Genomic DNA, 15,375 nt, shown 5'->3' with positions numbered 1-15,375 from the left:
GCTCCGAAAAAGGAGAGCTGTGGTGTTGTTTTTTTTAAAAACGTACACTTTATTTATGCTTTGAACAGTCCCGACAAACACAGACACGTCTGCGTCCGACTCCGTGCTTTCTCTCCTCTCGTTCTACTTGAGAGGCGTTCAAAGACAGCCTCAGAAAAACGGAAATTAATAATCACTTCATTGACACTAAGAAAAGCGAAAATAATGCACCAAAACAAAAAATAAAGCAAGGAAATTACAAAATAAATTATATGGGGACGTTTGTGAACACACAACAAAGGAATAAATAACATAAACAATTCGGAGACAGTCCAGTCTCCTACATACATACAGCATGTGTTTCCTTCATTGTAAGTTTTATAGAAGGCTTTTATTTTTTATTTTTTTGCGGCTCCTGACAATTTTGTTTTTTGGTTTTGTTTTGTCCTATATGGCTCTTTCAACATTTTGGGTTGCCGACCCCTGTGCGAATATGCCCGATATTCGATGTGCTCCTCAACGCCTGCTTGGCGTCCAGCGGGTGGCAGGGCGTCCCACACGCCTCTGTTTCGACAGCAGGAAAACGAGACGAAGAAGAAGAGCTACCCGGAAATAGAAGAAGACGAAGCTAACGTGCTAGCAAGCGGACAACTTTTGGAAGGTTCAATTGTGTTCGTACGTCGCTTCGAATATTTTTGTGCCAACTATTGCAAGTGTTGACTGCTGATGTGAATGAATATCATACATGCACACTTCCGGTTTTGTTTTGTTTTGAGCTCGTGGCCAACACTAGCCCTGCCTAACATACGCGGTGGTAGCTCATTGAAGAGGATAGATAACGCTTATTATTCATGTTTTCATTAATATTGGATAGCAGCTGTGGTTTTGGCACTCACTAGTCAAAACGACTTTCAAAAATCATGAGACACATTATCCCTCTTCAAGTTGTTGTTTTGGCTCTTTTTCACTAGCAAAAGTGACAAACGTGAATTATTTTCCCGGATCATTCGTGCCGGTTCACAATTGTAGATTTTTGTTCTTCTGTACATTCATCCATCCATTTTCCAATCCGCGTATCCTCACAAGGGTGGGGGGTGGGGGAGCCTATCCCAGCCGTTTTAGGGCAGTAGGCCAGGGGACACCCTGAACCGGTTGCCAGCCAATCGCAGGGCACACAGAGACGAACGACGATCCACACTCACACTCCGGCCGCCTTCTGCACGTTCAATCAATATAAATAATTTGTCGTAATTGTAACAATGAATGCTTTTTTATGAGGTTGTGTGATCAGTCTGCATAATGATTCCAATGCTATGAGCGAGTGTTTTACATGCTTGCATATCTGTTTATTATTTTATAACGTGGCTAATTATGTGTGAAGATGATTGGGAATAATTTTGTTTCTATGTGCCCTGCGATTGACATTGTCTCTCGTCAGCTGGAATAGACGCCAGCCGACTTGTGACAATGAGGACAAACACTTTAGGAAAGGAGTTAATGGATGGATCGATATTATAACAGTGAGATTTATTTAAGGGTGCAACTAATCATTATTTTGTTATTGCTGAAAATGCACAAGCCTAACATGAGGATGATTCAGTCGCTCTTCTGTGAGAAAGTCATTAAACTGTTAGCCATTGTTTTCCAGTGTAAAAGTAGTGTTTGTCACGCCTTTTTTGTTGTTACAGAATTCATCTGGAGGACTACAGAAGTAGAAGATTGACTGTTGAGAGGCTGACGTTTTGAGGATTTGGACAATTTTAAATTCAACAAGGTCTCGTAACAAATGGATGATCGAAATAGTTGCCAATTAATTTGATAGATTAATTGTCGAGTCATTGTAGCACCGTTAACCTTTTTGTGACAATATGAGTGATGTTTTATGTTAACGTCAGTCAACATTAGGAGATGTCAGCAGATACCAAGATCGCCGAACTGCTCACTGAACTTCACCAGCTCATCAAACACACGCAGGTCAGCTTGCGTGATGTCATCATTCCTGTGTGTGTCTCAGGTGGTCACATGACCCAATATGTGCGTACCTGTTTCAGGAGGAGCGGTCACGCAGCGAACACAACCTGCTCAACATCCACAAAACCCATGAGAGGATGCAGACGGAAAACAAAAGTCAGTGGGCGTGTTTCCGGGTGATTGACACGCCACGTTCTGCACGAGATTGACATGAGTGCGCGTTTGTCCCGCAGCGTCGCCGTACTACCGCAACAAGCTGAGAGGACTTTACACCACCGCCAAAGCCGATGCGGAGGCTGAGTGTGGGTCAGTTCAGCATGCAGACTGCACACCCTAGCGCAACATGTCATGTAAGGTGTTGCCATGGTAACCGTAAAAGTTTGTCCGGCGTTCAGGATCCTGCGTCGCGCTCTGGACAAAATCGCAGAGATCAAGTCGTTACTGGAGGAGCGAAGGATCGGTGCGTATGCACCTGCGGCCCATCCTGTCTGTCTTGCCGCCGGTGTCCCCTCACGACGCGTTTTGTCCGTTGCAGCCGCTAAGATGGCCGGCGTTTATAGCGACAGCGACCCCCCCAGGAAGACCATGCGGCGCGGCGTTCTCATGACTCTCCTCCAGCAGTCAGCCATGACGCTGCCGCTCTGGATTGGCAAGCCCGGTGAAAGGTACCGCAATACCCGCTTTTTACTTGACTTGTTGAATAGCAATGCTGTTTTCCCAAACGTGAGCAATCATAATCATGGTTTCAAACTTGACCAAAATAACGGTGAGTCTCATTTTGGCCATAATCATGCAGCCCTATACCTGACCACTGCCACAGTTGAAAGGGGAACTCCAGTCAACATCTCAGAACTTTGCATTATTTTTGAAATCTGTCTTATCTGCCGCTGTTTACTTTAATCTTATGAAGCATTTATTCTGGGGGAATAAAAAAACATTGTCTTTGCAGCCCACCCCCTCTGTGCGGGGCCACGCCCGCCAGCAGCGACTACGTGGCCAAGCAGGGAGACAAGGTGGCGGCCAGGGTCAAAGCGGTGGACGGAGACGAGCAGTGGATCCTGGCTGAGGTCGTCAGCTACAGCCACGCCGCCAACAAGTAAGCGCCTCGTGTTGTATTTGGACCTCCTTTACTCTGCCATCAATCCAGTCCAAGTAACAGCGTGGCATAGGTCAAGTCAGTGCTGTCCACCATCTAGTGGTGAACACTGTTATTACAACTGAAAACTGATAAGCTGCAGTAAGGTTTTCTTGTTGTCATGGATTAATCAAGGGCTGAGAGAATGGGCTGCCAGTTGCCTATAAAATGCATTGAAAATCCCTTTGTGGTGATTTGGCAGACTGTCATGCATTCACAAACATTCACTCCTTCCTGACCCCTTTTTTTGTTCTTGAACGTTCTTGTCCTTTAATAACGGTATATAAGACAAAAAGACCAAATGGCAATATAGGAAGTGCGCTAAACACTTGTGAACCCTTCCAGGTACGAGGTGGACGACATCGACGAAGAAGGCAAAGAGTGAGTATGTCACATGCAAGAAGTTCGTCAGGCATGCCGCCAGGTGCTGATGTCACTTCCTGTATATGCTCGTGCTTCAGGCGACACACTCTGAGCAGACGTCGCATCATCCCTCTGCCGCAGTGGAAGGCCAACCCCGAGACGGACCCCGAGGCGCTCTTCAGCAAAGACCAGCTGGTGCTCGCCCTCTACCCGCAGACCACCTGCTTCTACCGCGCCCTCATACACGCTCCGCCGCACAGGGTCAGTCCCGCACGCTTCAAGACCCGTACGGGTCAACTGTTGGAGCTTTCACGACTTTTTGCTGAAGGGTCAAATTCCCAACAGGAGTTTGATCCCTGAGCATTTTTTTTGTTTGCCTTTCTTGACGCCTCCGCTCTCTCTGTCCCAAGCTCATTGGCCACTTCCTGTTTGAAGGCTCGTTCTTGATGATCGAAACTAGGGCCGAGAAAGTGCAAAACGGCAAATGATTTTGTGGTTCGCTTTGTCATGGATTCATGTTTGATGTTGTCCCAGCCCCAGGACGACTACTCGGTGCTGTTTGAGGACACGTCGTACGCAGACGGCTACTCGCCGCCTCTCAACGTGGCTCAGCGCTACGTGGTCGCCTGCAAGGAGAACAAAAAGAAGTAAAAGCCAAGTGGACACAAGACACCGCCGCACGTCACCTTGGCCTCAAGCCGCATTGTGGCCAATCGAGGAACTGCATCTTGCCAAAAAGAAGCTCTTTGTTTAAGATAAGATAACCATACCTGTCAACCTCGGCTAATAGCTGCCCTTATAAATGATTACAATTCCCCTTACAAAGCAACAAAAACCTGTACAACGGCTTACCGCGCATGCGCACATCATGCTTTATCAATCCGACCGTACGCAGCGATGAAAAAAAATCTACGATTGAGGATTACTTTTGCTGGTTTGCCGTGACAATAGTAGCGATCAACGACGACATTGTCGTTGGTTACCAGCAGGTGAGACGATCTGGATTTGAGCCAAAATGGTCTTTGTGAGATCGGTTCACAACTGTTTTTTTTCATATAAAAGTTGTAATACGCCGTATATGATTTAAAATGATTAAAAAAAACTATAAAATACGGGCAAAATGTACAAGTTGACAGGTATGGATAACCTTTATTCGTCCCACACTGGGGAAATTTGCAGTCTACAGCAGCAAGATTGGGGGGGGGGGGGGGGGGGATAAAGTGTTTCATTGCGCAAAATGTTTCAGACGAAAACAAACAGGGACATGCGCTCCTGGAGAGGCAGCCAATCGGGGTGTTTTGGTCGTGTTTGAAATACTATGGAATATTAAATGTGTGCATGAAATATTAAGATTGTAAATAGTGTTTGAAAATTTTTTAACATTAAAGTGTACAGAATAAACCATGTATTTGTTAATGATAATTTTTTTTTGTTTTAAAACAATTTAAACCGGAACGTTTGAATGGGACTTCTTTTCAGGCCATGAAGGCATATCGGTGGCACTGTGTCCCCAGGTGAGGGAATTTTGTTTTTGTTTTTATGTCCGACAGTCCGTGAATGCAGCAGTGACGCTGCACCACTAGACAGAAGATGGCGGACGCGGTGAGTTTGTTTCAGTTCCAGCGATTAAAAAAAAAGATAAATAAAACACTAGAAAGTGTTAATGAAAGCGTAATGTGTTTAATAAGAGATTACCAGTTGGTGAAATGTTTCTAGGGATAAGTGGTGCTCAAAATCAAAGTAGCTTTTAGCGTGCCCATGCTAACGCGCCCTCAGCTTCACTTTGGGGCATTAAAGGAAAGAACGCTCAAACAAACTCTTTGCAGTGTTTGGCATTGAAGTGTCGCACGTCACTAGGGTCAGTCTTGCAACCCATGGTTTTGTGACAACAAAAGTTAAATCAATGTCTGGAAGTTTTCGAATAGTTGGGAGTCCAAATGTGTGATATTTCCCCGCGATGATGTCACAGCATGACAGCGCTTATCAGCAGGTGACCACTAAGGCACTAAGGAAATGGCATTTTGCGACGTGACCCGCGGGGTCTCTTTTGTCTGCCAGCTTCACGACGGCGACGCGACGGCGGACAAGCTGGCGCCCAAACGCCGTCGCATCCTGGACTCCGCGACCATCATCCCCGTGCCGGTCTACTCCAACAAGGCAAGTTCAAGAGCGCCCCCCCATCAGCACTTTTCACGAGGCTCCTAAAACGCCAAGTTTGTTCCATCAGTTTGTATTGTATCTTTCAACACTTGATATTGGTCAACCCTTTGTGATAATTACACCCACACAATTGACCAATATTAGAAATATGTATGAAATTGACCAACACGTGTTCTGGCCAAACGCCAGCCATAAGTTGTGTGGGTCTTTTTTGACAGCGGTCCATTTTTTTCTCTTTTACTGTCAGAACTTGCAAAACAAATATTGACCTTTGTTTCAATTTTCCCCGTGTTACTGATAAATATATCCAGCCAGGCACTACAATGTTTTCAATTCACATTTTATCGTGCAAATTTTGACACAATGTAAACATAAACAAGCTCTCCAGCCTGATTAGGAACAATGTTATTGTTGATGCTGGCGGCACAATCATGCCGCTGACTGGTTGGCTTCCAGGTGAACAGCAGCCTGCGACTGAATGCGGAGTATCCAGTGTTGACGCAAAAGGAAGGATCAGGTCAGTAAGGGCTGGCTTGTGCCGCCGCCGACGTGTTTCAGATTCACTTGAGCTCTTTCCTCCCGTGCCGCCACAGATGAAGGCGAAGTGGATAATCTGTGGTCCCAGATGACGCATCGGGAAGAGCAAGCGTTCAGCATCACCATCAGTGACTCTGATGATGAACAGGAAGTGTATGTGTCGCACCAGGAAGTAGCACGTGCCCACACACAAAATTCAATGTGTGTGTGTGTGTGTTCGTGTATATCAGAAAGGAGAGTCCTTCGCTGTCGCCGCCCCCTCCCCCAGCAGAGATTTCCTTCCAGAAACAGTCCCGAGAGTCCAAGATGAAGATCAAGTGAGTTTCTTTCTCGCATACATAAGTCTGCAAGAAAATCTCGCATTTTTCCACAAAACACACACACACACCTGTGCTATATTTTGTGATTGAGAACGCATCACAAATATCTGTCAAATATAAGGTCACCTAACAATTTTAGTGTGGTTCTCATTGATGCACCTGAGGTTGTTGCTTGGTGTTGCTCCAACTGAAACTCGACTTCCTGTGCTCCATGCCGAACTTTTATTGGGGACATATGCAAATTATAAGTAACATATCAGAAAAACACTCCCTTCCTCATTTGCATGTCACGCCTCTCAGCCCAGCCCACCGATACACCCCTCAGTGGGCACCTGGAGGCCAAAACATCTCTCAGTACAAACAGTGGATACCTTGTTAATTCACTGGGCAGATTTCGCATGAACTGAGACACTGTAACAAACTCAAGGACATCTTATCATGCTGCCTACCCTGTACTATCAGTTAACAAGGCCTCAGCTCCATTCAGCTCAAGCATACAAAATGAAACTTTAAACATCATAACTTTGAGTTCGTCTATACTCTAGCAGCTACTTTGATGCGCAACGTCAATAAACTCATCTTGTGTGTGCGCATGTCAGTGAAGTGGAGAGGAGGCTACGTGCTGTCAGCGCCGCCCTCTCCCCCATGGGTGTGTCCAACAGGGGGCACCGGCGTGCCATCCCGGAGCAGGATGATGATGATGATGTCATTGTGATGGAGCCTGGGCTACAGTCATGTGACTTGCAGGTGCTAAAAGTGCGATGTCGCACCGACATCTACAAGCTGACTGTCACAGCGGTATGTGCATAGTACATTTGAAGTCGTGTAACCAAGCAAGGGTGCAGTCCAGATATTTTCCAGTTGTTCCTCAACATCTAATTGCGTACCAAATTAATCAACAACTGTTTTGATAATTGATGAATCTCTTTAAGACCTGGTTGGTTTTGCATTTTCCAAATCCTTGGAATTTTTATTTGTCAACAGTAAATATTTTTCAATTTCCATCAGGGTCCATGCTGATTTTTTTTTCAAAACAAGATACTTACAAACATTCGCTTTTACTTTGAACACCACAATAATCCACTTTTTCTGATATTGTGACGGACATTACAGACCAAACCAAGAACTGAATCATCAATTAATGTGTGCATTTTCTGCACTGAAATCATGTTCTTCAAGTGTTAATCTGATTCCTTGATGAATGGAAAAAACAACGGACAGATGAATGGTCGATTGAAATACTGGTTAACTGCAGGCCTCTAAATGTTCCCCTGGTGCCCCGCAGAGTACGTCGGTGAGCCAGATGGCGAGCCAGATGGCAGAGATCTTGGGCGTGCCCACCTTCCGCCTGCGGCTCCTGAGGGAGGAGGCGGAGCTTGCTCCTGAGGCCAGCGTGGGCGAGTTAGGCCTGGACATCGCTGACATCTTGGGTGAGTCACAGGACAAGTCCAAACCCCAAGCTTTGCTTCATATCTTCTCTCTTTCGGAAAGTTGTCACGTGTTTCCATTTCTATTTCATTTTTACACTATACAATGATGACGAGAATGAACGATTTCCTCATCTCAGCCATCCCTCTGACAGTGATATGATGACATCTGTTGTGCGTGTCTAGAGTGTGTCGTCATGGCGACGGAGGAGGGTGCCGTCATCACGCTGCGACTGCAGAGCAAAGACCGAGGATCCACGCGGGACTTCTCGGTGCACAAAGTACGTAGCCGCCGCTTCATGCCGAGCGCAGCTGCGCTCGCCGGGGGCTAACAGCCGATGGGTGTCACAGGGGGCGGAGCTCGGCGCCATCTTCTCGCAGTACGTGTCGGCGCTGCCCGCCGCCGCCAAGCGGAAAGTCAAGTTTCACTTTGATGGCTGCAAGGTAACGGACGGACAGACGCCGGCGCAGCTGCACATGGAGGACGGAGACATCATCGAGGTGTGGACGTGACGCCAAAAGAAAATGACTGCCAGTTTCATTTGCTGCAGAAAACAAATCAATCTTAGTTTGTACTTTGGAAGACATTAAAGACTTTTTTTGAAGGGGTGGTTTAACCGCTTTCTTGGCATGTTGCATCAGGGGCGGATTGCTGTTATCAATGCAGTGCTTTACTCAGTGGTACTCTAAAAGTGGTGCGCTTAAGAATTACGGCCTGAATGCACTTCAATTGTATGTAACTTGAATTTGGCTGTTGTTAGGAATTTGGACTCGTATCTTTTCAAAATCAGCGCCTTTCACCAAAGCCTCAAAACGGCACACTTGTTGAGTCATAAATGTTGAAGAGAGGGCAACATTTTCAACTCTTTAGATTGGGCAGTTGTATGTCAAAGTAACATAGGCACACGTGGGAAGTGACCAATTGTATCAATTTGTCGGGAAAAAAATGATTGCTGTGATTGGCTGGCAACCAGTTTAGGGTATACTCCGCCTGCTACCTGAAGTCAGCTGCGATAGGCTCTTGCATGACCACGACCCTCGTGAGGATTAAGCGGTTTCACATCATGGATGGTTTGAAATCTAAGATTGACCAAATGTGGACATGGGAGGTTCTGGCCCAACACCAGTGATTTGCATTTCATCTTTGATGCATTGTTTTGGTATAATTTTCTTAATAAAATTTCATGTGCACTACATTTGAATTGAGCCATTATTTAAGTGCAGTTTCAAATTAAGAGCAGTGCCTATTTGTTTGAACCTTTATATCTCCAAGAAAGCAAATTGGAAGAATCGTGTTCAAACTGCGCAGAATGTTGATCAAACCACTTACATAGGTTAAGAAACACCGTCCCGCTGCTTCATAATGGTGGGGTGGAGTGGAGAAGCTCATAGTTACGTTTTAAAAACACTCAGATAAATTAACATTTGTTTGGATGTTAATTTTTGTCACTTGAACTCAAAAGTCATTTTGCAAATTTTATTTGTAATTACAACACACTCGTATGGGGGTGACGAAGGCATAAAAAAAGTACAGAGCCAAAGATTTGAATGGCTTTCGCATTCGTGGAAAGCCTAACAGTCCTTATGTGCCTGCAAAAAAAGTAGTCTCCGGCTACTCCTCTTTCCTCTCATATTCCAGAAAACATACATGCTAGGTTGATTAACAGTTGAAATTATCCATAAGTGTCAATGGTTATGTGTCTGAATGTCAGTTTACTTGAAACACGGAACTAACGTTACCTTATCACCTGATTGAATGCGGACACGTGATGAGTCGTCACGTGAGCTTGTGACCGGAAGTTGGTGCCAAAGTGTCATGGCGGCAGCAAACAGATGTCATTTGTGAGGTTTTTCGCTCACCACAAACTTTTCTCACCGGCTGACAACATCAGCAACAACAACAAGAAAGCAAGACAAAAAGAGAAAAAAAACGGACATGTTTGTTCAACAGCTTCGGTGAGATGAAGCCGGAACTTGATGAAATCGTCTGAGTCATCGCATTTGGAGGTAAACAAACACGTCTTTTTCTTTCCAATGTTAATTTGTGATTCACGGGGACGCAGCATCATCAACACTTTTGAACTTCCTCTTACCTTCAGACCATTAAGCCCACGCGCTCGTCTATTTCTTTTTATTTGACTACATATAGTTTGTTTTTGTTTGGGGGAGGTTCGTCGAATTCGTGTCGTGTCTCATTGTGACGTCACACGTATTGTGATTTTATTTATTCCTATTTCCGCATTTCCAAGCACTACGCTTTTGTGCATTCAAAAACTTAACTAACGTTCAACAGTTGGTGTGCGCAAAAACATTCAAAAATTGTATCGATTATTGCGATTTACTGACGTGTGTGTGATCAGTTCATACATAACTGAGCTGTTAGCTGTAATTTGGAAAGTTCACGTATGTTGTCAGGTGGGTGATGAGCGAATGATTGACGTCCAAGCTGCCCAGTCACGTGCTTCTTGTCCAAGAAGGAAAGCGTGCAATCAAACTGCAAGCCTTCTCTAAGCCAACCCCTAACTCTGATGCACCTCGTGACTTCACTTCAGGACACCACGCCCTCAGGCCACTTGATTAGGTATACCTGCTGCCAGCACATGCATAGTATGCAAATTCATTTGTTGGTCCGTGCATTCATGTAATAGTCAACTCGAGTAAAACCCGTTCAGCACACCCGAAGAACGACATACAAGTCATGTTTTTTTTCTACTAGTGTGATTTTAGGCCTACCTGTATGACTGTAAAGATAATTATCTTTTTTTTTTTAAATAAGTCATTCTACTAGTTTGCCCAAGTTGTACTAGCAGAGAGGACAAAGAGCATACTAGTACATGACCTAAAGCGGGACATCCTTGATATCACCTAAAAGCTTTAGCTAGTTGCATGACTTCAATGTTGTTGCCCCAGCGGCCGCCATGTCTGCAGACACGCCCGCGACAGATGCGACGCCGTTTATGTCGGACGACAGTGAGGCGGTGTCGACGGAGGAGGAGGAGGAGTGTCGGGATGCGGTCCAGGGGGAGGAGCTTAGCAGCGGCGTATCGCCCTTGCGGGCTGTGCTCACCGTCCTAATCCTGTGCTTTGTCAACCTACTCAATTACATGGACAGGTTCACCATCGCAGGTAACCGTGCACGCACGCATGCACACTTACGCGCGTGCGGGCACCAGGCGCACCCTGATGATGTCATACACCCGGCAGGTGTCCTTCCCGACATCGAGCGTTATTTTGGGATTGATGACAGCAAATCTGGTCTGCTCCAGACGGGTGAGAACACGGCATGCACGTCGATGTCAAACATGGCTGCCGCCTTCAGGCACGGACGTGTATATGAATGAATTAATAATGCCGCTTACTGAACAGGATCCTGGCCAAAAAGTGTGTTTTCAGGAAAAAAAAAAGTTGTCAGTTAACAGTGGCAATGCAAGATGGCTGCCCTCTGGCTTCAGCCACAAGCGGCCAATTGATAGTCCAGTCATGATGAAGTCCATGCCTTCAGCACTCAACTGTATGTCAACAGCACTGCCATGTTGGACGTGGCAGGGTGGGGCCACATCACGTTTTTGCAGAAAGCGGGTGACTCATGTTGTCGATGCGCTTTGCCACATCCAATATGGCCACAATGTTGACGTATGATTGAATGGTACACACAAGGCAGCAGCGTCTGTCCACGGCCAGCCTGTGACCTCACTTGGGCCATGTCTGGCCTCCAGTCTTCATCTGCAGTTACATGTTCCTGGCACCGCTCTTCGGTTACCTGGGCGACCGCCACAACCGCAAGATAATCATGAGCGTCGGCATCGCTTTCTGGTCCCTCGTCACGCTCGCCAGCTCCTACACGCCCAAACAGGTCAGCGGCACCTTCCCTCATCATGGTGTTTGCCCTCTTGATCTTTGGCAACTTCATGTGTCTGCAAGGTGCTCTCTCGCCTTCCCATGTGTCCTTCCTTTCATTGCACTCTTGAGGTTTCTCAACTTTCAGTGTTCCAAATTTTACGGTGTCCTTGCCTCATCTCTTTGATGTGCTGTTGAAGTTTCTCAAATTTGGTGTCCTCTTATTTATGATGTTTGCATTTTTCAACTTCCTCGCGTGTCCTTTTTTTCTCATCTTTTTGGGCTTGTGTGACAAGCTGGCATGCTGAGACGGTGATGGCGAGTCCATTTGTTTTGTTTTCCTCTCAGCACTTCTGGGCCCTGCTGCTGACGCGGGGCCTGGTGGGTGTGGGCGAGGCCAGCTACTCCACCATTGCACCCACCATCATCGCCGACCTGTACGTCAAGGACCGCCGCACCAACATGCTGTCCATCTTCTACTTTGCCATCCCCGTCGGCAGGTAGGCGCGGCGCCAGCACCGATACGTCGTTACGCGCGTTACTGAGCGTCCTCATAGCCGCCATCGGCGTCGTCGTCTTCTTGTCTCCGCAGCGGTCTGGGCTACATTGTGGGCTCCCAAGTCAGCAACGTGACCATGGACTGGCACTGGGCTCTGAGGGTGCGTCCGTGTGCGTTGTTGCCGTCCTCTTCGTCATCGCCTGAGCATGCCGGCTCTATCGCAGGTGACGCCGGCGTTGGGTCTGGTGGCCGTGATGCTCCTGATCCTGGTGGTGAAGGAGCCAAAACGCGGCGCCATCGAAGCTCGGCCCGAACGTCAGCTTCATCAAAGCGGCTGGATCGATGACTTGCGAGCGCTGAGCAGAAAGTAAGACACGCTGGCCGCCCGGGCCCGGGGATCCCGCGCTCGACAACTCCTAACTGAGCACACGTGCACTCTCTCTCTCTCCTCCCCGCCCCCTCCCTTTGCGGTTGTTTGTGGAGCAGCCCGAGCTTCGTGCTGTCCACGTTGGGCTTCACGGCGGTGGCCTTCGTCACAGGCTCGCTGGCACTGTGGGCGCCCACCTTCCTGTTCAGGGCGGCCATGTTTACGGGCGAGCGCGCGCCCTGCATGGAGGCTCACTGCTCGTCCTCAGACAGGTGAGCCCTCGCCCCGGGTCGCCAGTAGGGCAAGGGAACACCGGTTATGTGACTTGACCCCGGCCAGACTTAAGGAGATAATTTCAGCGCTTTTTGGGCTAAAAATTAAGGATTGACTTTGACTTGAATGACGTAACTTGACAAGACTTGTCAAGCTCATTTTCAAATAATGCGATTAATAGTAATAAAGACACCTGTCGGGGGGGAAAAAGACAAAAGTGATCTTTTTTTTTTTTATGCCGTCTGAGTCCTTTGCATGTCAGTCATGCTCAAACTGCCATTTTCCAAATGTTATCGATGACCTTTGCGAATGTTCGTCTTGCTATTAACTCATTCACTCCCAAAGACGTTTTTAAACGTCTTTTCAGACTTGATCTAGAATTGGCTGGTACTGAATGAGTTAATAATCAGTGCCATTCATTTATGTGAAGAAACTGATTATGCCACTCATTCGTCACAATAATTAGGAAATAAGTCAAGATACTTTGGATTTGAAATTTGAGGGTTACAAATTTTTTTGGACGCCTTTCCGAGCATCTCGAATGACTGCGTTTGTGGTTTGCGTGCGGGCAGTTTGATTTTTGGTGCCATCACGTGCGTGACGGGCGTGCTGGGCGTGGCCAGCGGCGTTCAGGCCAGCCGTCTGCTCCGAAGCCGAACTCCGCGCGCCGACCCGCTGGTGTGCGCCGCCGGCCTGCTGCTCTCGGCGCCCTTCCTCTACCTCGCCGTCGTCTGCGCCCAGGCCAGCACCGTCGCCACATATGTGAGTATATACTCGAGCTCCGACACCTGCCACGGCTTCTACCTGTCAACCAACCACTCGCCATCTACTTGTCATGTTCCCGTTGCTTTTGAGTGTATGAATGGTGACGATATTGTGTTTTGCGCAGGTGTTTATTTTCCTGGGCGAGACTTTCCTGTCCATGAACTGGGCCATCGTGGCCGACATTCTGCTGGTCAGCAACGTGGCGTGACGCATGTACCATATTTATCCTCCTCTTTCTACTAATGTGCTTGTGGGGGGGTTTTTTTGTTTTGTTTTTGTCTGTCAGTACGTGGTGGTTCCCACGCGGCGCTCTACCGCAGAGGCGCTGCAGATTGTCATCTCGCACCTGCTGGGAGACGCCGGAAGTCCTTATCTCATCGGAGTGGTGCGTATGCACTCTTATCTTCTTGCACGCTTGTCACCCGCCATCGATCTGCATACCGACGCTATTTGACATTCAAGTTTATTTCATCCATCCATTTTCCGATCCGCTTTATCCTCACAAGGGTCGTGGGGGGTGCTGGAGCCTATCCCAGCCGTTTTCGAGCAGTAGGCAGGGGGACACCCCTGAACCGGTTGCCAGCCAATTGCAAGGCACAAAGAAACGAACAACCCTTCGCACCCACACTCACACCTTGGGACAATTTGGAGTGTTCAATCAGCTTGCCATGCGTGTTTTGGGAATGTGGGAGGAAACCGGAGTACCCGGAGAAAACCCACGCAGGCCCGGGGGTTTTCTACAATTTGACTGAGAGCCATGTTGTATTCTGCAACCTTTTGGAAACAGGCAGCTGTCGATTCATGGCAACAAAGGGCTTCTGGTTTTCAGTACCACCCTTGTGAGGTTGCTTCTTCGTCATCTATGATGTCACTCGCAAAACTTTCATCCATGATGGAAATAGTTGCAAATTCAGGGATGAATTGTGGCCCCGCGTTTCATGTGTCGTGGCGACTTCCAGGTGTCGGACTCCTTGAGGAAGTCGGATTCCTTCCTGTGGCAGTTTCGCTCGCTTCAACTGTCTCTGCTGCTTTGCGCCTTCGTGGCCGTCGGGGGCGGAGCTTTCTTCCTCGCCACCGCCCTTTTCATTGAGCGAGATCGACAGCGAGCTGAGAACTTGACAGCCGCAGGTGACTCAGCATGCCCGCTAACACGCAGCGCCCGAGTCGTGTGCGAGGTAGCGTGACTTGATGTTACTCGGTGTTGTGTGTGTCCACAGATGACGACGAGCCCATCGTGGTGCCCAAAAGCGGGCGATCCACTCTGGTTCCGGTGTCCAGCGTTCTGATTTAAACTTTGCCTCCCCTCCTTCTCTCAGTGGAAGGAAGCGGCAGAAACTTTTATCACAGTTTTTCCTTTTACATTTTTTTGGGGGGAGGCTGACGCTGAGCAAGAAGAATCCAGTACCAAACTCGAATGGACTCCAGGTCCCAAAAATGTTTTGTTGTTCTTTTAAACCAAGACCACTTTTAGAATATTCAACTTATACGGTCTTTTAGGATAGTCTTGACCTTTCTGAACTTGCTGTTTTTTCTGCTTTTGTCGGGGTGTTGAAACTTCTCTTCAGCATTTTGGTTTGGGGGTCTTACCATGTGTGGTCTTGGCGGTCAGCCACTTTGCTGACTCTGTTTTTAGATGAACTGAATAAACCGAGCTAACTTGTTTACTTATTCATTTGTGTCACCTATTTGGAACGGACCTCGTTTAGTTGTTGGCCTGTCATCTAGTAGTTCTACACGAGTCA

At 47.4% G+C, this 15,375-nt stretch overlaps 3 protein-coding genes across 5 annotated transcripts; all 3 read left to right on the top strand.

Annotated features, from left to right (window-relative positions):
• Positions 1-585: 585 nt before the first annotated feature.
• Positions 586-4,654, top strand: sgf29 (SAGA complex associated factor 29). Of its 3 annotated transcripts, none has more exons than XM_086134102.1 (11): positions 586-640; positions 1,668-1,753; positions 1,875-1,953; positions 2,031-2,106; positions 2,184-2,256; positions 2,346-2,410; positions 2,486-2,615; positions 2,900-3,046; positions 3,431-3,466; positions 3,547-3,709; positions 3,983-4,654. In XM_086134102.1, exons 3-11 carry the CDS (start codon positions 1,888-1,890, stop codon positions 4,097-4,099), a joined length of 873 nt encoding a protein of 290 aa, XP_085990228.1. In that variant the 5' UTR covers positions 586-640; positions 1,668-1,753; positions 1,875-1,887; the 3' UTR covers positions 4,100-4,654. The 3 variants fall into 3 exon arrangements, with proteins under 3 accessions (XP_085990228.1, XP_085990226.1, XP_085990227.1); XM_086134100.1 differs by having other exon boundaries at positions 597-654; XM_086134101.1 differs by lacking the exon at positions 586-640 and having other exon boundaries at positions 1,702-1,953.
• Positions 4,651-9,088, top strand: nfatc2ip (nuclear factor of activated T cells 2 interacting protein). Its single transcript, XM_086134098.1, has 9 exons — positions 4,651-5,050; positions 5,507-5,605; positions 6,065-6,125; positions 6,202-6,298; positions 6,376-6,462; positions 7,065-7,263; positions 7,751-7,895; positions 8,079-8,173; positions 8,244-9,088. Exons 1-9 carry the CDS (start codon positions 5,039-5,041, stop codon positions 8,403-8,405), a joined length of 957 nt encoding a protein of 318 aa, XP_085990224.1. The 5' UTR covers positions 4,651-5,038; the 3' UTR covers positions 8,406-9,088.
• Positions 9,089-9,674: 586 nt separating this feature from the next.
• spns1 (SPNS lysolipid transporter 1, lysophospholipid) lies at positions 9,675-15,301 on the top strand. The gene is made up of 14 exons (XM_086134083.1): positions 9,675-9,899; positions 10,308-10,473; positions 10,803-11,018; positions 11,097-11,162; positions 11,609-11,745; positions 12,078-12,229; positions 12,322-12,388; positions 12,453-12,595; positions 12,715-12,867; positions 13,441-13,630; positions 13,758-13,823; positions 13,920-14,018; positions 14,593-14,761; positions 14,851-15,301. The coding sequence occupies exons 3-14, from the start codon at positions 10,811-10,813 to the stop codon at positions 14,922-14,924; spliced, it is 1,524 nt and encodes a 507-aa protein (XP_085990209.1). The 5' UTR covers positions 9,675-9,899; positions 10,308-10,473; positions 10,803-10,810; the 3' UTR covers positions 14,925-15,301.
• The last annotated feature ends 74 nt before the right edge of the window (positions 15,302-15,375 follow it).

Source organism: Hippocampus guttulatus, chromosome 16, assembly GCF_054856545.1.
Source record: "Hippocampus guttulatus isolate MCC_2025c chromosome 16, RoL_Hgut_1.0, whole genome shotgun sequence".
In the NCBI taxonomy this organism is placed as follows: Eukaryota; Metazoa; Chordata; class Actinopteri; order Syngnathiformes; family Syngnathidae; genus Hippocampus; species Hippocampus guttulatus.
Note: the sequence above shows the minus strand (reverse complement) of the source record. Positions and strands in the feature narration are given on the sequence as shown.

Excerpts from the sequence above, each read along its gene's own strand:
- nfatc2ip (XM_086134098.1), top strand. Across the intron at positions 5,606-6,064 it reads TGCCGGTCTACTCCAACAAG|GTGAACAGCAGCCTGCGACT; the intron begins GCAAGTTCAAGA and ends GTTGGCTTCCAG. Across the intron at positions 6,463-7,064 it reads GAGTCCAAGATGAAGATCAA|TGAAGTGGAGAGGAGGCTAC; the intron begins GTGAGTTTCTTT and ends TGCGCATGTCAG.
- spns1 (XM_086134083.1), top strand. The coding sequence starts at position 10,811 with ATGTCTGCAGACACGCCCGCGACAGATGCGACGCCGTTTATGTCGGAC. Across the intron at positions 11,163-11,608 it reads ATCTGGTCTGCTCCAGACGG|TCTTCATCTGCAGTTACATG; the intron begins GTGAGAACACGG and ends TCTGGCCTCCAG. Across the intron at positions 13,631-13,757 it reads CCAGCACCGTCGCCACATAT|GTGTTTATTTTCCTGGGCGA; the intron begins GTGAGTATATAC and ends TGTTTTGCGCAG.
- sgf29 (XM_086134102.1), top strand. The coding sequence starts at position 1,888 with ATGTCAGCAGATACCAAGATCGCCGAACTGCTCACTGAACTTCACCAG. Across the intron at positions 2,616-2,899 it reads ATTGGCAAGCCCGGTGAAAG|CCCACCCCCTCTGTGCGGGG; the intron begins GTACCGCAATAC and ends TTGTCTTTGCAG. Across the intron at positions 3,467-3,546 it reads ATCGACGAAGAAGGCAAAGA|GCGACACACTCTGAGCAGAC; the intron begins GTGAGTATGTCA and ends CTCGTGCTTCAG.